At 35.4% G+C, this 20,471-nt stretch overlaps 1 protein-coding gene across 1 annotated transcript; it reads right to left on the bottom strand.

The window, feature by feature from the left end:
- Nucleotides 1–217: 217 nt before the first annotated feature.
- Nucleotides 218–16,703, bottom strand: LOC121368320 (ubiquitin-conjugating enzyme E2 N). The gene is made up of 5 exons (XM_041493001.1): nt 16,573–16,703; nt 11,335–11,436; nt 7,290–7,434; nt 5,492–5,632; nt 218–2,722 (listed from the first exon to the last, which is right to left on the bottom strand). Exons 1-5 carry the CDS (start codon nt 16,600–16,602, stop codon nt 2,688–2,690), a joined length of 453 nt encoding a protein of 150 aa, XP_041348935.1. The 5' UTR covers nt 16,603–16,703; the 3' UTR covers nt 218–2,687.
- Nucleotides 16,704–20,471: the final 3,768 nt, after the last annotated feature.

Genomic DNA, 20,471 nt, shown 5'->3' on the forward strand with positions numbered 1-20,471 from the left:
AATGCACTTATGGTGATCTCAGCGCTAAAATCGCTTCGTGGAACGGAGCCCTGGTAATCACCTACCAGCAGTCAGTCGTATGTCTTGAAACTGTTAACACACGTACGTGTGTAAACAAACCCATGTGTTATCAAAAATAACACATGATGGTGTTCTCACCAACGGTCTTGTTAAGAAACAATAATTATTATAGATCAAATATTGAACACAATAATGCTTTTCAGAATAGAACGTCTTTATTTCACAAAGTATCTGAGCTGGTACACACCAGAGCAGAGTAAATACATAAATAAATTATCGATTCTGCGGTAGAGTACATATATACATGTACAAACTGTTTGCTATTTAACCTAATGTCAGTAAAAGATATGCATTCACAAATAAATATGCTAAATTGAATTGTATGGCTACATAAACCTGAACTTAATTTAAAACCCACTGAACAAAGAGTTTTCAAGATGTTGTATTACCTTTGTAATCTGACAAAATTAAAACAAAGAAGACAAAGGACTAAATTTGAGGCTTGCTAAAATATGAACACATGACCAACAACTGTGAAAATTTACACCATGTCCTACAATAATAACCAGCGTAGACCAGCATACATCTGTAACACACACACGCAGGTCAGGACTGGATTATTTTATGATAATGTAATATGTAGTTGTATTAAAAATGTACTTGCAAACATTTCTTTTTATATGTAATTTCCTAATGGCCAATGGACAGCACGAACCATGTTTCATATAGTACTGGAAGTCACAGAGGACAGACTTGAATAGGGAAACCCATTTTAGATCCTACAACGCAAAAAATTAGCCAATATCCAAGAACTTACAAGCATTATTAACTGCATGTCGCGGCAAAGATTCATGTGTTAAACTATGATAAATGTTGTTGTTTTCTTGTTGGTTGTTTAAAATAAAAGCTGTAATGCAATACAATTCTGAAATATTACACTCAGTTAGGACTAGTACATTTACAATGTTCAAAATCTCTCATAAAATAGCTTCAACTATTTCACAGCAACATAATTTTCTTTCCACTAGATTGGTAAGCCTACATTTAAAAGAAGAAAAAAACATTTATTTTACAATATAAGGTAAAGTAAGGTAAACTGGCTATGACACTGACCTTTGAGAGTCTAAGTCATGATTCATGAACGCCTGGTTTTTCTTTAGTTTACAGAAAGCTGGATTTTTGTAGGAATGTTGTGACCTTGATTAAACAGCAACAAATACTGACCTCTCTTTTTATGAAGTCAATAGAAAGACTGATGTTCCGGTAATCTTGACCTTTGATTATTGTTAAGGATTAATTACTTAATGGATTATTTGTAGTTATAACCAGTTTTTATTTATGAGATGCCAGAACAAATGAACTTAAAACATGGAGAAAAAAAGGATTGCATTAACCATATTTACTTCTTCTTTTTTAACAATTAGAAATATACCTGACTGATCTGTATTGATGTTCAGAGTACATATAATTTGTCTTTTATTAAGTAATATATCTACATGGTTTAAAGTTGTTCATCATAAAAAATTTCACAATGTGAGAATCTATTTGTATTTAATCATAAAAATGTTCACACCAAAATTGAACATACTGACTATAAACGTCCTCTGTCGTGCATTGTTAGGTTTTTAGGGGTTTTTCATTGTGAGTTTATTTAATAAAACAGAAAATAATTGGGCCAAACTTTCAATAAAATCACATAATTTTAAAGTACTGCTTTCTCAAGTATGAAATGAAAATTTGGAAATCATTAATCTGCTAGGGACGACCATTTCTCCTCTTCACAAACTATTGGTTTGTAGGTTTATGCAAGTGTACTCATGATGTAGACAGTGTACTGTCATAGTTTTCCGCAGCCATTTTTACACAAATATATTTATTTATTTTGTTTTTTATATATATGTAGTGCCTCCGTTTTACAATCTACGTAACAATCATACTTATTTATGAAGCAGCCATAATTATAGGTGGGAGAAAAATAACACACATAGATATAAAACTTTGTTAGAATGAATTAGTACTGTAGAACTACCATTTTTCACAGTACATACATCGATCGTATCAAGAAAAAGTTTCAGTCACAAGAATTGTTTTTTTAACAAACTACATACTGTTTATTTTGAAATCAAACTGTAACAGACAGTCCTTTAGTATAGATTTTTAATTGAATACAATTTTAGTGAAACAAAAGAAAACAGAAACAACTTGCCAGGAAAAACATTTACCAACATATTACAATGTGTATTTATTTTACAAAAAAAAAAAAAAAAAATTGTATTCCCAACACACACACTTATAATAGATGAGTCAACATCAGTATATACATCACGGTAAATGGCCAACAAATATGACATGCAACAAGCATAACATTCTGTTATGAATCATGAGTGACAATAAAGTGACTGACTGTACATGACTGTCCTCACATCAAAATAGTGTACATCCAAGTCCCAGGACAACTTCTCAACACAGAACATCAGACGAAATGTAAAAGTTGACATGTTTATCATCAAGAGGCTGGGTTTTTTTGTAGTGTAGTGGAACCAGTGCAGAGTAAGTCTCTGTCTCTATGAAGGTCAGTGCATTAGAAAAAATACACATTGTCACTGTACATGTTCTGGCACCTGAGCCACATGTACAACAGAATCAGGTTTCCAGTTCAGCGCTATTTAATTCATGGCATATAGCTTTGTCCATGCCTTAGCTGAAAGAACAAAGACATGATATGATATGATATGAGCTGATATGAGCTTTAGATGAATTTAAAAGAAACTGCATCAAGGGCAAGATAAAATACTCTTGAGAGCCTAATGAATGTAACCCATAACATACAAAACAATGTCACCATCTACACTCATTCAGCACCCAACACTTATTACATCTGATATTTTGGAGCTCTATGCTTACTAAAATTCAATGACCAAGCATATGATTATCAACCACAACATTTATTAGAATTATTAATGTTTCTCTTGGTTAATTTTCACAAAACACCAGAGTGAAAAATTATTTACAAATTGCAAACACATTCAAGTCTTTCCTATTGGACGTTTCCATTGCTTCTTGTTTATATGGGGGGGGGGGGGGGGGGGGGGGGGGGGGGGGGGGGGGGGAGAGAAAACTTCCATTCTCTATGTTTAACTCATGGTGATCTAATTATGGTGCACAATATACTACCATCCCATGTTTTATTTGTCTACAAAGTTTGACGATCATATATGAATTGATAAGGAAGAACAAGGTTTTCCTTTAGTAGACGGTAATCCATCAAAATTAGGGGGTGGTCACTAAGTTATGATCTGCATGATGCTATATAAATTAACAAGCATTTTGAGATTACTACTGAAGCAATACATGTCATCTACCAGGCCCGGGAAATGTTCTCCTAATTTCAAGGGCCATAACTATTGAAAATAGATAAACTTCCATTTCTGACAGAGTTATTGCCCTTGAATAAATTCCCATGAAAGCCGAAATTGATTTCAAAATTAGGTAATTTACCTGAAAACTCAAACAATATTTAACTCTACACAATGAAGTTATGTACAAAATTTCAGTTCCATATCTCAAGTCATTGTGAATAAAACATCCAGCCAGACAGACTGACAGAAGAACAACGGAGACAAAACTATAGCCCCTCCAGTTGAGGACTAATAAGGAAGATATGGCCCAGACAAGGATTGCCCTGCAGTGATCAATGCAAATCAGGTCACATTAATCTAGATATGATGCACAACACACTACAACATGCAAGGTTTGATGACCCCATATGAACTGATAAGGAAGATATTTTCTGAAAAAAGAAAATTTAACAGAGGGACCCTTGGACCCCACCATATCAAAAACAGACTTATAAAAAGACAGTATTAAGTTTTAAACCAATAAGAACTCTATTAACTTTACTTTGTTTTAAATGTCTGTGTAAACAAGCATTCTCAGAGCACTGCAAAAGCACTACATTTCCACTACTGAGCCCAAAAATGTTTTGAATCTCTTAAATCTTAAGTTCAAGGGTCATAACTCTGTGGATAATGGGTGAATTGTCATAAAACTCAAACTTGACCTATGACAGTACATGGTAAAGCTATACATAAAATTTCAGTTCAATATTTTAAAGCATTCAAAACAAAAACAAAGTTTGGGAAATAAAATCTGTCCTATATGCAGGGTTCATACACTTAAAGTAAGTCAAAATTCAAGGGTTTTTCAAGCACTTTCCAGGTCAACTTTACCAAAATTCCAGGACCTTACCGAGTTAAACACACAAGTGCCACCCATCTTTTTGGGTTTACAGACGATTGGCATTTGATTGTGCCGCGAAAATGAAACAAATAATTTAATTACATGTTAAATAAAGTAAATAACGCCTCCGTTTCAGGCGTTTATATTTTATTTGACATCAAATTATAATTTTCAAGGGTTTTCCAGACCGCAAGATGATTTTCAAGGGTATTCAAGCACTGGAATAGATTAGTTTATTTTTAAGGGTTTTCAAGTGTTTTCCAGGCACGTACGAACCCTGTATATCCCAAATCAAAAATAGGTCATTTGCCATTAAAGTCAAACTTGATCTGTAACAGTATGCAGGCATGGACATTTTTTTTGGTGATGCCTGTCAAAATGATCTATGTCAATTAATTTGAGTCTGTGATAAATGAAAATGAGCCTGTCACCAAATGTTGAAATAATGTTACTGTTGTCCTTGGTTTTGAGAAAGGGCGGGACATAGCAGAGTGGTATAACACTCGCTTGATGCGTGCTCGGTCTAGGATTGATCTCCATCGGTGGGCCTATTGGGTTATTTCTCGCTCCAGCCAGTGCACCACAACTGGTATATCAAAGGCTGTGGTATGTGCTATCCTGTCTGTGGGATGGTGCATATAAAATATCCCTTGCTACTAATGGAAAAAAATGTAGCGGGTTTCATTTCTATGACTGTGTCAAAATGAAAATATGTTTGACATCCAATAGCCGAAAATTAATAAATCAATGTGCTCCAGTAGATTCGTTAAACAAAACAAACTTTTTGGAGAGGTATTGAGAAGGGGTTTAAGTTCAGACTCACATAATGGCTGGATAAATCCCTAATACAAGTAATATTATCTCTTACCAATACTCGATACTTTCAATCAAAACCACAGGCATCATGTATGTATTGGCACACATTCCAGACCCTTCTCTTTTCTTACACTAGTCACATTCATTGCAGTGAATTTTCCTGGGCTGAATTTCACAAAACATCATAAGCCTAGTTTTGCACATAAATGTAAATCTATGATTCAACCACAAACCAGTTTAACTGCCACAGTTGCAGACGTAAACTTACGATGTTTTATGAAACAGGCCCCTGGACCCTAATTTTATTCTGCCCCTTACTCTTCATTTAATTTGTGGAAATTTTCCAGACCCTATACTTATTCGGCATTCTACATTTGTTCGTCACTCAAGAGTGGTGTTGCATTCTAGCAGGTACCTGTATTCAAAGCTCCTTGTTCGTCTGACTTCCAGGTGTCTGCTACAGTGTTGTCGAGTGGGTCGTCTGGGTTCGGGGCACTCAGCAGGGCCTGTATGGAGAGTAGAACTGTTCTAATTTGTAATGCCGGACTCCACTTATCTAAAAAGGACAAGCATATTGAAACTGATAAACAAGTCAAATAATGTGAATTACAGTTTGTATAGACCTGTATGTACACATACAGTTTAAGCTGTTTATTCACCAACCTGGCTGAATTTGGCAAATGTATTCCACTATTCATTCACAAATGACAACATATCAGAATTATTAAATATTTACATCCAAGGTAAATCAATGTGCTCTAGATAAAACAAATTTAATTCACAAAATGTGTGTCCTTAATAAATCTATCACCACTACTATAGGGTGAATAGTGTAAAGTAAAATGTCTAGAAAATTGCATAATGACAATTCAGTCACACTTAATTCTCATCAGAAATAATTCCCTTTAGTAGAAAGTCTTAACAGCCAATTCCATCAGTTAACAAATGTCCTTTTTGCTGGCTGTTTGGCACTGAGAAGCATAATACACTGACTTTATGTATAAATGCTGTTTGCTGATGCATTTGTAAAGTGACAGACCCTAGGTTTTTATACTCTAAGGTATAGTTTTTACTATTACAAATCAGACATTACTTAAGATTTTATTGTTCAGAATATCCATTTCTGTACACCCTAAATGTTTCTGGTCATCTTGTTATTTTGACTGCCACAAAATTCAATTTCATAATTCTAAAAAAAGCACGTACCGTATATCTTCGCCTATAAGTCGAATTTTTTTCATCAAAAAATTATTTTATAACTTGGGGGGGGGGGGGGGGGGTTAGACTTATAAGAGGGTAACAAAATTTCACCCAAATATATTACCGTTTTGGGGATTATTTTACAAGTTTTATTGTGGAATTATGCCCTGTATTTATACTGAAATATGTTAATTTGATAAATTTATTTTTTATAATCTATTTTTTTTTGGCATTAGACTGGTTTTAGTTATGTGAAAAGGTGTGCGATCTCACGCACATGCCAAGACAGCAGTCCACTTAGTTAAAATAGCAGCCATCACTAATAGCAAAAATGTAACAATACTAACTACCTGTTGCCTGAGTTTATTTTGAAATCTGGTTACTGGCATTAATCGTTTGATTTTTGTCGACGACTAGTTTCATGAATATTAATGAGCTTTCACATAAAATAGCTTAGACTAGTCTTTGCAGTTGACTAGAGCAAAAGGGACACACACCATTTGGTACAAAAACCAGTGTACTTTCCAGAGTTATCCTCCTTACATATATTAATATGGCGGCAAAACATGTGATTAACTGATGATACTTTCAGTTCTCATGTGCTGAAAATAAGAAATACTTCAATATTTATAAGTTGTTTTTCATTGGTCGACTTCTAAACGGGTCAATAAAAAATATGTTTTCAGGGCTTGAAATTAGGGACTCGACTTATAGCCGAGATCGACTTACAGGCGAAGATATATGGTACCTCCAAGAAGTAACAGTCATGGAGACGAGCTGTAGTCTATTTTTAGCCCGTATTTCCCCATTTTAACATCAGAGACTAATTTCACTCCACTGTAACTTTATCCATGTGTTACAGGTTTGCAAATTAACCAAATAAACAATAATGGAAAAAATTGTCTTATTATTTGCTGGCTGGTACAAACAATTTATTTTCCTGCCAAATCGTCTTACAAAATATTAGAAAATATTTATTTCACTGTAGTACAAATAGCTGTTTCTTTACCTACCTTTTAAGATATCTAGACATATACGTCCCACTTTGTCTATATTTGGGTGATAAATTTTTGTCATAAACCGGACTTTGGGAGCAGACATTGGATACTCTTCTGGCAGAAATAATTCCATCTTAAATGTTCCACCTTCATATGGTGACTGAAATAAAAAAAAAACATCATTAAAAGCCCCGACTAACAAGTCTCTTATCATATTTCCAATACTAGGTGCATATATATGTGTCACAAACCCTTGCCATTAAAAAAATATCCACAGCAAAAAAATATGCCGTTGAAAAAAAGCTGAATATAGTTCAAGGCTACAAAGTGCCGTGGAAAATTATAAACTTCATGGCATTGTCAATTGTCACATGTTATTATAAATTAAACACAAGTGTGTTCTACTTTTTACTACAATGAAAATCCTCTAGACCAGACACCCATGCAACCAAGTGAAAAGTTCGGCTTTGAGGGATATCCGGTTTACAGATGTTTGATTTGTTGCAAATGTCTGTGTGGTAATCTTTTTCCTAGCAACAAGAATCAAATCTGACAAGTTAAAAATTTGCAATTTTGGAATTGAAGTACTACTAACATCTTTTCACCAAGCAACACCAAATATATATATTTTTTTAAAACCTGTATTCAGGGGACAATATTTCGAAATCTGAGGGAACCGGAAGTCGGTTCACGTGGTTTTTACCTAGGTAACCAATTGTTCGGTTACGTGAATTATATTTGCGAAACCCGTGGGTTACCTGATCGGTTACCTCAAATTTATGTTGAAATTATATTTTAAATACATAGTTTTTAGCTGAAACATAAAGTGAAAACATTTGACCAAAAAAAAAAATGGCTTTAAAGGAGTGGACAATTAAGGCATTTGGCCTGGTATGCATATTCAACGATATATAATGCACATTATTGCTTAATATCAACAAGTATAATCTTATAGTTAATTAATAAAACGGTTAAATATTACGGCTATTATATATAATGGGCGCAGCCATTTTGTACCATCCTAATGAATATGCCCTCTGGCGAGCTGGTGGTTACGTAATACCTAACGTGTCACGTCTGGAATTAGTCTTCGAACTGAAGAAACAAAACATACCTGATTTTTTGCGGATGCATCGCAATGTTCTCAGCAACTTCTGTAATAATAGCCATCCCAGTAAGCCAGTAACAATTATATATTATTTTTCAATACAAAATAAACCACCATTGTCAAAGTGTTGAAATAACTATTGTTTTGTACATAAATTAACCCATGTACTGAAATAATAATCGGAGTGTTTTCTTAGTTAATTGGTCTTTTCTTTCCGTGGCTAGTACCTGTGGTTCCTGATTGGCAGGTGTATATTTAGACGGTCCCCAGACACTGTGTCTAGAGCACTAAAAAGACATGTCTCTTTTAAGATCACAGGGTATTGTGTTATAACCGCACGGATACCCCTCTATTTGTAATGGACATTACCAGCCGCCCTGCGTTATTACTGTAAGTAATTCTGTAAACCATTGCTTAAGCAGACTTTTCCATCTAAAATCACAAAACTGACCAATTACGTCGTCTTAAAGACAAAAGTATCACTTGAGTATCTTGAGTGGTCATTTTTTGCTCGAACGTACCCTACCAATAGGCCTAATAATATGCTTTTTTTTGGTTTTTTGGATTTTTCAAAAAAGATAAATACTATAACTTGATTTCGTTCTATTGATGCAAATTGAAATATATTTAATTAAATAGTTTATTATACAATCAAGTCATTCATGTTGTTTTACAAGTCAGGTTGATGAAAGCGAAGCGCCTTGTAGTAAATTAGAGCGTTTGTTTTCACTGTGTACAGAGCAGATGGACAGAGCTGACGTCACTTCGCCCCAAGCTATACCACCGGACGTCTCAAAAACTAAACAAAATGGCTGCCCCCAGTTACCAGGAATAATAAAAAAAATTATTAATTCTAAAATTACGCGTTTTTCATTTGTTAAAGTGTCAGTATGTGTTGGTGGTCCGGGTATGCATCTTTCCAACACATAAGACTCTTGTTTGAGTTGACCCTACCTTTAATGCTTGCTAAAGTTAACAATATTATAAAAGAACTGAATATCAGCCCCAGTACTGAAACAAAATATAGGGGCATAGCCAGAAATTTTCTTAGCATTACGCACGCCAAAGGCGTGCCCGAGCGGAGATATTCGGGGGGCCTCCCCCTGTGAAAAAGTTGAAAATCAGGACGCCTGTAGATCTGAGCCTTTTCGGAGGATTTTTTTTTCTTTTTTGTAATCTTTTTTCGAGTCATTTTTAAGAGGATAGTTTATAGAACAATTACAGACAGCCTCGACCTATTCCCGGATTTTGTTTTTGCATTAGGCACATGTGTAATGTGCGTAATGGGCACAAATATATGCATAATCATTTGGAGGGATTCCTTTTTGCCGTTTGCGTTGGCTATGCTACTTTCACTTTATCGATGGTACGTCTATACTACAGTGACGTTCCAAATGTTTTTGTTTTTTTAAAGCTCATTTTGCGATGTTAGAGTATTTTTCAATTTTTGTGACACTTTTGGATTCCTGTTTACGTTAAAACTGTTTTTAATATATGCAAAACTATAGCCAATCCAATATTATATCTACATATATACCTTTAAGAGATAAAATAGCAGGAGATAATTTAGCCGTCCCTAGCGGTCTGAGCACATTTCTTTTAAACTTTAAATAAAAGTTTAGACTGGTCGCATGTTACAAATTTTGCAATATAATGTAGTTCACTGGTTTGCTGCGCATCAAGTATCTAAAATTCAGCCTAAAACATTTGTCGGAATACTAGTACTCGAAGTAGTATGTCTGGATGAATAAACTTCCTGTAATCATGAAGTTTGCAAGTTTTAGTTTCTGAACGTTTACAGGTCATGACGTAACCAATTTGCGGTTCGCGTAAATTTAATTTTGCCCTGTGTATTTGATTTTTTTTTTTTAATGCAGGGCTAACTCTGGCACTCACCAAATTCACCAATTGCGAATTTTAAAAACTGGCAAACTTTTAGTTTAATTTGGCAAAATAATTTGAAGTAATAACTGGTATTTTGTTTCAAAATAAGTAGGTTTTTGCCATTTTTGAATTTTAACAAATAATTTGGCCTAATGTTCTGCTCACCTACAGCTAGTCCTTAAATGCCGTGACAAAACACAACAAACAAACAAACAATAGTGAACATACCAGGCCCTAATCTAGTATGTATTGTTTGCCAAAAGACAGCTCAAGTTACTAGCAGTAGCGAGAAGCTGAGAGTCGCCATAATATTTTGGATCTAATCCAACTTCAAAAACAAAATCACACCATAGACGTTAAGACACAGACATCTTTAATGTCATAGCTCACTGCACACCTTGTCAGTGGATTGTTTTATGTTGGCGTAAGACTATATCTGTCACTGTTTGCAGTGACCAGTCAAGCATTGTTTGGTTCCCAACCAGATTCATTCAGATACGCCAGAAAATAATCACTGTTACTCATTTGAACACAACACATTAATTATTAGTTACTTCCTTTTAGTAATCTCTGCTATTGGTGTGACTATCTGGGCTTTCAGTTCTGAGGGTGTAGACTTTAGTGTTAAAAGTTGCATAAATCATGGGACCGTGGAAACCGTCCACTTTTTAGGGAATACTGGTTTGGAGGGGTTTTACGTGTATATATATATATAAGGGATAATATATCTTAGTACTAGATTGACACTCATGATTCAAATATTAAAAGACATGTACATGAATATAAAAAATACTGTGTTGATACAGCTAAATGAATTTCATAGTTTGACTGGAATATAATGATGCTAATGCACTTTTTTTTTTATCAACTTAACATTTGCATAAAGAAAGGTTGTACATGTAATGCTTTTCTTCTGTATACCCTACATGCAAATTAAAGCCCATTTCATACCTGTGTGAAATAATTGTCATATTTTAATAAAAAATACTTTCTAAAGTAAATCAAAGTAAAACACTACAATATTAAAAGGTCAGTATTCTGACCATGCCATAAAATCATCTAACTTACCTCTGCTGGTCCTGCCACGACGACATGGAAATATCTCGCATTGTTCTCATCAGGAATAGCACTGATACCAGGAACAGGCTCTGCAATCAGTCTCTGAGTCTCCTGTTTAAAAAAAAACACTCTCTCATTTTCACAGTATGTTTATTATAAAAATACTGATAATCAGCAACAAAATAGTTATTTCTTGAAATTAGAAACGTGGCGGTCTAGTGGACAAAGTTTTAATGTTTGTTTTGTTTAACACCACCACTATAACACATTCATAAATTAACCATCGGCTATTGGATGTCAAACATTTAATAATACTCACTCGTACATGTAGTCATCAGAGAAAACCCACTACAGTTTTCCTAATGCAACAAGGGATCTTTTATATGCACATACCACAGCCTTTGACCAGTTGCTGTGCACTGGTTGGAACGAGAAAAACCCAATCAGTTGACTGGATGTCTAGTGGGCAACAGCCGAGTTATATATACAATGTACTTAACGATATTTAGTACTAAATTTAGCATAAAGTTTAGGACTTGATTTACTTAGACATAATTAGGTTAAGGAAACTTAAATGGGATGGTGCATGTAAAAGATCAATTGCAACTAATGCCATTAGTAATGGACAAACTTAGCAGGTTTCCTCTTTAAGACTAAGTCAAAATTATCATAGTGTTTTCCCTAGCTTGTTTTAGCATGGTGTGGCACCATGCCTCAATAGTCTAGCACCATCTTGCCTTAATCAGCACCATGCTGCCCTGAGATTAAACAAGCCTTTTTCACTAATTAATTCTAAAATTGTCTTTATAAAACACCAAAAAAGATATTATTAATTAATAAAATATGCCTTTTATATCTTTTGCCATTCATTTATTCAAGCAAACACATAAATTACATTATTTCAATTAATTTTTGTCTATTTTTAATGAAATACAAGTGCCCCGAAAATGGTGAAAATGCCCCAAAAGTGTTTGGTCTACCATGCCTTGCCAACTTTCAAGGGAAATCACTATATCATATGTTTGGACATCCAATAATTAATGGATGATTAATATTGTGACATCAGGACTTTGAAAATTTCAGCAAACTTCCATAAACTGTAAATATGTCGGCGGTGTGTCACAAAGCTTATTTTCTTCCAAAAATAGTGATAATTTTTTTTAAGATTTTCTGACGAACGATTACAGCTTTGCACGAACGATCCGTCATTTATATTGATATTGGTTTTGCATAACCGACAAATGACAAAATTGTTCTTGCCAAGTTGTAGTGCACTGGTTGGAATGAGAAATAGCCCAATGGGCCCACCGACAGGGATCGATCCCAGACCAACCGCATATCAAGCAAGTGCTTTACCATGGGGCTACGTCCTGCCTGCACTTGAGGTATCTACTGTATACCTATTGATGACCAGTCTAAATGTACATAATATTTAACTGTCTTGCTAATAAACTGTTTACTTTAGAAAACGGTTGAGGGCATATAAGAAGTGGGTTCTCAATCAAGAATAAATTGCCATATACATGTATATTCTACTGGCTTTTTTGTTTTAATTACAACTAGTTTAAATAAACATAAATATCTGGTCATAATTGTACATAACTAAATGGTTTAAAGATAAGTATCTAGGAAATACCAGGCCCATCATCTAGCCGGTGAAATCAAAGTTTTCTTCACTAAAAGTTTGCCAAGTCGCAGAGCTATTAGCAGTAGTGAGAAGTTGAAGTCACCGTAATATTTTGGACATAATCCAATTTCAAAAACAAAATCACACAATGGACATGAAGACCCCGACTTATTTCGTGTCATAGTTCATTTGGCACCTTGTCAGTTTGTGATTTTACTTTGGCCCCAGACTGTACATCGACACACATTGCACCATTTATTTCAGTAATGAAAAGAAAAAATATATATAATATCACATTTTAATGAAACATACAATTATAACCAAGTGTATTATTCAGAATTTTTCCGACTGAACGCAGACCATGACGAAACATTACAAAATGTACCAATAAATGTTCACTTCATCTATTTTTATTAAACTTTTCCCTTTTCTTCTGGGAAGAGAGAAGTCACTTTTCCTACTTTTTCAATTCTAGATTAGGGCCTGGTATACCAGATAAAACAACAAAGCATATAAATGAATGCCATTTATAATAACAAAGCATGACACTTACATGTAAATGAAAACTAAGAAACAAAAAAAATTTCCATGCAATTAAATGTCTCGCTTGCCATAAAAGAAACTTTCGGTGCACTGTGGTGAACATCCATACATGTAGGTGAAACTATAAACCTTGCTTCATTGACCTAGGACTGAATAGTTTGTGAGAAACTGAGTAAACACAAAACTTTAACACAAAGTTGACACCGTTGACACTACCATCATGTTGCGTACATCACAATACCTATATATACAGTGTGTATTAGTCACCTCCAGCCCTCCCCTTACTGATATTGATATGTAGGGGAAGATTAGAGGAAACTGCTTTGGCAATCGTCGACAACTAAATGGTCGCAAACTAATGTGTCCAAAACGCTACTTTTTTCCTAAATCTGATACCTCAGAGCTTTAGTTTGATTATTCTCGCGTCCAGTCATGATATTAAACTTACATGTTGTTAACCAGTACCAACACTACACACAAAAAACCTGACGTCCCTATACATCACCACTTCAAAAAGGCGAGACAAAAATAGAACTGGAATCAGTGCATATAAAATTTGACACGAACGATTTTGTCGTTTGTCTGTAGGTAAAATACAAAACCAATATCAACATAAATGATGGATTGTTCGTGCAAAAGCTGTAATCACTCGTCAAAAAACTTAAGAAGACGTGTTGGCAAATTTTATCGCCGTTTTTGGTAGAAAATAATATTGCCAGTTTGATAAAGATACAATGTATTCGTTTGAAATCAGCATCACAGTTGATACAAAGTCAGCACTACGGTGATACAAAGTCGGCGCAACCATCAAGTTCTGGGAAATCCCTGTCTATTATCATTTCATTCAGACGATCAGGGTACGCACTTTACGGTCGCCCAATCGCCCATAGCGAGTCAAAATAGCGTCGGGCAAGTCAAAACCGTATCACGTCGCCAGCCTGGCGACCGAAAAGTTCTGCATATGTATAAAAATGCAAACAACTAATGTTTGTAAGAGATTGGATAGTTATTTTTTATTTATTGTTTTCATCTGGTTTCCAATATTATATCTGTGCAACCAAACCCATATAGGACCAGGGGTAGCATTAAGGATTTTTTCCCATGAGTCCATATTTTTTTTTCGGAAATAGTAGCAATTGACGAAAAATTTCAGTAGCTTACGACAGTTACCGCAATGTAATTTTACAGTATTTTTAACAGCCTCTATTTTATCCCATATCTGTATCCATTTGTATGTTTGATACACATAATAAAAGTTATATTTTATTTGAGCAATAAAAACATTTTATTTTTTATGGATTCGGCATATGGATTATGGACTGAAAAAACACTTATTTGGCACTAAATCAGAACGGTCATTGTGTCTTTTGTTTCCACTAATTATCGTCTGATATTTTGTCCTTAATTGCAGATTTAATTGGTTGTAACTGATGATTTTTACTTTCTGTCATTCTGTTTATTCAGCAAATCTTTATAAAATATTATAAACTTTTCATTTGGGGGAGGGGATATCACTGCTCATAAAAACAACGGAAGTGGTAGTGTTTATCATTAAAGTAATTTTATCTTGGGTGCCAACTAATATATACACCGCCTGTACAAAAATGAAATTACTTTTTATCAGCTGGCGATTCATTCGATAAAGATGGAAATAAAATGAACAGAATTTATTTTATCTCATATTAGGGGATCACATTACAAACATCTTTATTGTTTTTCATATATCTTGAAATCTTTATTAAAATAATATTATTATTATTAAAACTTTGATTGGTTCAGCAAAACCGGAATTGCCCGTGAATGTTAGACCGACATCTTCTGTTCAATTAAATTATTAAAAGATGAGTCAGCTCGTATTTCATATCAACTTTTTTGTACCAAATACCGAGAGGCAAAATAAGAAGTATGCCTTTCCACAAAGTCGACAAACACAACGATATATGGTAACCAAGCTTTCCTCTTTTTTTTGCTTTGCTTTTCGGGGGGGGGGGGGGGGGGGGGGGGGGGGGTTTAAGGGTGTGATGCTGCGCGGCCACCCTCCTTTAATTTTCATCCAGCGAGAACACTGCTATCCCAAACACCCAATCGTCACTGCTAACGATGTCAAAAACAGCGGACCATTCAAAAGTTGTACGGGTAAATCAATGTGTTGCTGTGAGTGGCCCGATTGGCCTGTCCGACAAAAATCCCAAGTGCATACCCTGGACTATTGTTTGGCACCAACAAGTACTCCCCTGTAAAAGAACCGATGGGGTAGTGTGCTGAAATTAAAATGGCAGTTTCAAGTTGGTCCTAGCATATATTTTTTCTTTTATATATACCATAGAAAATTTGATGGAGAAAAGCTACGAAAATTGTTCATATTCGATTCTCGTTTGATTAACGTGGCCCACATGTTTATTCATATCTGAACTAATGAAGAAAATTGTTCGTGTAAACACTAAAATCACACAAATAACATATCGGTTGTCTGAAACATTTTAATTTTATACCCTGGGAATTCTGTACAATTAAATGTCTCGCATACCATAAACATATTCAGTGTTGCTGATAGCTGCATCCATGAACATAGCTGACCATTTTAAATGCATGTTTAAAAAAATATATTAATTAAACTTCTTAGAACAATTCAATGAATTTTTTGTTATTGAATTTCAATTTTATTAACCAATGATTAAGATGAACATTCATGGATGTAACTAAACCAAGCTTGAGCTTTAATATTTAAATATTTTAAACGCAGTCTCGAATTTAGGATACTCTCGATTTTATAATACTCCACCATATATTTTACAACTAACTACTTTTGCCTGCAAAAACTATGATAGTAATACTAGTTTTGTGTGGCTTGTTGTCATTACATACTATATGTGATGGTGACGAAAAAACGCAGACTATCTGTTTTACAATATTAAAGCAATTACTAATAAAAACTCAGCCAAATAATCGTGTTGGTTTTTTAATGCGGTCTACAATTTATAAATAAAACATAGATCAACACTTCTACAAAGCAAATCGTGTCGATATCTTATACATTTCTATTTAAATAGAGCTAAAGTGTCCTAAGTTACCCATACTTTTAAAATTCGTCTTGGAAGCCCGGCCATTCCCTTTTTATTTCAGATCAAGGGAAAACCGAATTTATGGTACAATGGCGGAACGCAGTGGACTACTTCCTTCGTTTTTAGAAGACAGAGAAGTAAATGGGCTAATCACAGCTGCTTTACCCACGACCTGCGTCTGTGTTATTAATTTCGGTTAAATTCGGAGTATTTATTTTCATACATATATTAATTATACTAAAATGATAGTAACGATGTAACATCTGATGAAACAATGAATAAAATAGTTTATTGGTTATAAATTAAAACCCACCAACAACAACGGTTTTGACATACAATATAGGCTACAATCATGCCAATTAGACATGTCAGCAACGCTTGTTGGTCCATATTAAATTATACCAAAATCCACTTATTTCACTCTACTTAAATATTTAAACTGTGCAGCGAATGTACCAAAATAATATTGTGTATGTACAACATTCAAGAAGTGTATGCTTCAAGGTATATAGTCTCAGATGCGTTGTGAGTTACTTCTCTATCACCCTCAGTCATCCTTACCCAAACATATAAAGCATCAGTGTACCGGTAATGGTACCGGCCTCAAGACTGATAGGTACTGGGTTCGTATTCCTTTACCGGCTCCCACCCAGAGCGAGTTTAATAACTCAGTGGGTAAGTGTAAGATCACTATACCGACATATCTCTGACTAACCATTAACCGACCAACCTGGATAGACCGTCCAGATAGCTGAGGTGCGATAGTGTGTGTGTGTGTGTGTGTGTGTGTGTGTGTGTGTGTGTGTGTGTGTTACATTAATAATTGCCAAAAACCTAATTTGAAAATCAAAGAAATATGATATCCTAAAATAATTATTTTGTTACAATGTTCAGACGCATTTTATTTTGTTCTACTCTGTATAAATAAAGGTAAAAATCTGGACAGCGTGCTTGAACCTTAATTAAATATAATCACGAAAATAAATTAAAATGAAATATACTCAGCACTGATGAGTTAAATTCAAGACAACCTGACAATCTCTTTGAAATCACCTCCAATATTTAGGACCATGCCAATTATTGGAATTTCACTTAAGAAATACAATAAAATGACAGTAGACGTCCATTTTTAATGGTACCCTCATCACAGTTATTTCATTTCATTTCAACTTATTTTCGTGCTTATATCCAATTAAGGTTCAAGCACGCTGTCCTAGGCACACACACACACACCTCAGCTATCTAGGCTGTCTGTCCAGGACAGTGGGTTAGTTGTTTAGTGGTTAGTGAGAAGAGGGTGTAGTGTTCTTACACCTACCCATCGAGTAGTTAAAACTCGCTCTGGGTGGGAGCCGGTAACGGGCTGCGAACCCTGTACCTACCAGTCTTATAGCCGATGGCTTAACCACGACACCACTGAGACCGGTGTCACAGTTATGGACGGTATAAAGTGTGACTAAACAGTTTGGGGCGAGTTGACCATCCGCTGGGGCGAGTTGGATTCTGAACAATCCTATGTAGGCGCCTATTTTGGCGTGCTCGCAAAAGGCTCGGGCATTATATATTTGTTTTAATCTAGTAGTTAATTGTGTTTTTCCACAAGGTTATGATAAGTCTTATTTATCTATTTCACCTAACTACATAGATTCGTAACTGCTATTACTCATGTGTTTAAATCTAAGCATCAGCTGCCCCTCTTATTACTGGAATCCAACCTTCTCCACTTTCCAGTTAGCTCAGTCGTAAACCTCTCGCTTGATGTGCGGTCTGTCTAGGATTGATTGCCCGTCGGTGGGGAAAAAAAAGAGAAGTGTTTTATTTAACGACGCACTGAACACATTTTATTTACGGTTATATGGCGTCAGACATATGGTTAAGGACCACACATATTTTGAGAGGAAACCCGCTGTCGCCACTACATGGGCTACTCTTCCGATTAGCAGCAAGGGATCTTTTATTTGCGCTTCCCACAGGCAGGATAGCACAAACCATGGCCTTTGTTGAACCAGTTATGGATCACTGGTCGGTGCAAGTGGTTTACACCTACCCATTGAGCCTTGCGGAGCACTCACTCAGGGTTTGGAGTCGGTATCTGGATTAAAAATCCCATGCCTTGACTGGGATCCGAACCCAGTACCTACCAATCTGTAGACCGATGGCCTGCCACGACGCCACCGAGGCCGGTCCCGTCGGTGGGCTCGTTCCAGTCAGTGCGCCAGGAATGGTATATAAAAGGCCATGGTGTGTGCTATCTTGTGTGGGAATGGTCCATATAAAAGATCCCTTGTTAATGTAGCGGGTTTTTCAGGCGCGTGTGCAAGAATTTTAGCGGGGGGGGGGGGGGGGGGGAGGGGGAGGTATCTAGATTGTATGCTTTCCCGGAAAATATATTGCACTTTTTTTTTTATATAATTTGCTTGGGCAGGGAGGGGTTTTGACTCCCAATATCCTGCCCCTACATACGCGCCTGTTTTCTTTTTAAGACTATATGTCGAAATTACAAAATATTTGACATCCAACATCCGATGATTAATAAATTAATGTGCTCTAGTGGTGTTGTTAAACAAAACAAACAGTAACTTTCCCCACTTTCCATACGAAACAATATTGTATTTGAATTGTTGATTTTAATAGTCGTGAAATTACGGAGAAAACGTGCAATGTTTACTTCAGTATATTCTATAAAAATAGACATGATCAATATTTTATACAAACTACACTTTGAAACTACTAACACTTTATAAAATATTAATTATGAACTAAGAAGGTACAATTGTCGATAATACGTTGTCAAGATCAAACTGGCTTTCAGTGCCGAATTTATAAGGGGGCAAAGGGGGCAATTGCCCCGGGCCCACCTGTCAGAGTATCCCCCAGACTAAGGATTTATAAAATTAGTTCATTTTTTTATTTGTAATTTAATTTAATTTAATTTCTATGTTGAGGGGCCCCCGAACCTGAAGTGCACCGCACCCCCCCCCCCCCCCCCCCCCAAGGTCTAAATCCGGCCCTGCTGGTTTTAACGAAACCGGCTAGTATCCTACCCGTAATCGAACGATCTTCATATAACGCAAGTTTTTTTGTTGTTTTTTGTTTAAGATAATCTCTACAATTTTAAATCCGCAAACGCACGTGTTAACTGAAACTGAAAACAGGCGGTCGTCAATAGCCTCTATTAGAAACATACTTATCTGCCCTTGATTTGCATAGCGCTAAGCGGCCCCAATTAGCCACTAAATTATTTCCGGCGCGTTCACGCTCCATAGTTCTACTATGAGAGTAGTAGACAATGGGAGATCAGTTCTACTGACTGACCAGTACTGCTTCTAAGTATAGGCACTGTTACTGGAGTTGATGCTAAACACATCTAAGTTTAGCAAATAATTACGAGTAATCATGAAAGTAATCGATGATTACGATTACATTAGCAACGTAATCGATTACGATTACATGACATTCTCAAACAATGTAATCGATTACGATTGCGATTACATGAAAACATGTAATCGATTACAATCGATTACGATTACTGATTACGATTACCCCATCTCTGACACACACACATACACACACACACACACATATATATATATATATATATATATATATATATATATATATATATATATATATATATATATATATATATATCAGTGCATGTAATACCGATATAGTGTACATGTATATGTATACTCTTAAAAAAAGAAAAAGAAACGTGACATTGATTTTCAAAGTTTAATAACATAAAAATAAAAACCCTGGTAGACATGATACAAGCAACCAAAGATCAAGACGCCATGGGAAAGGGGATTGCTCTGTACATGTCCGAAACAGTATCTCTGGGAATCCATCTGAAACATGTACACAGGCATATGTGTGACATAGGGGTGGGCAAAATGACAGTATCGGTTATG

Source organism: Gigantopelta aegis, chromosome 3, assembly GCF_016097555.1.
Source record: "Gigantopelta aegis isolate Gae_Host chromosome 3, Gae_host_genome, whole genome shotgun sequence".
Lineage (NCBI taxonomy): Eukaryota > Metazoa > Mollusca > Gastropoda > Neomphalida > Peltospiridae > Gigantopelta > Gigantopelta aegis.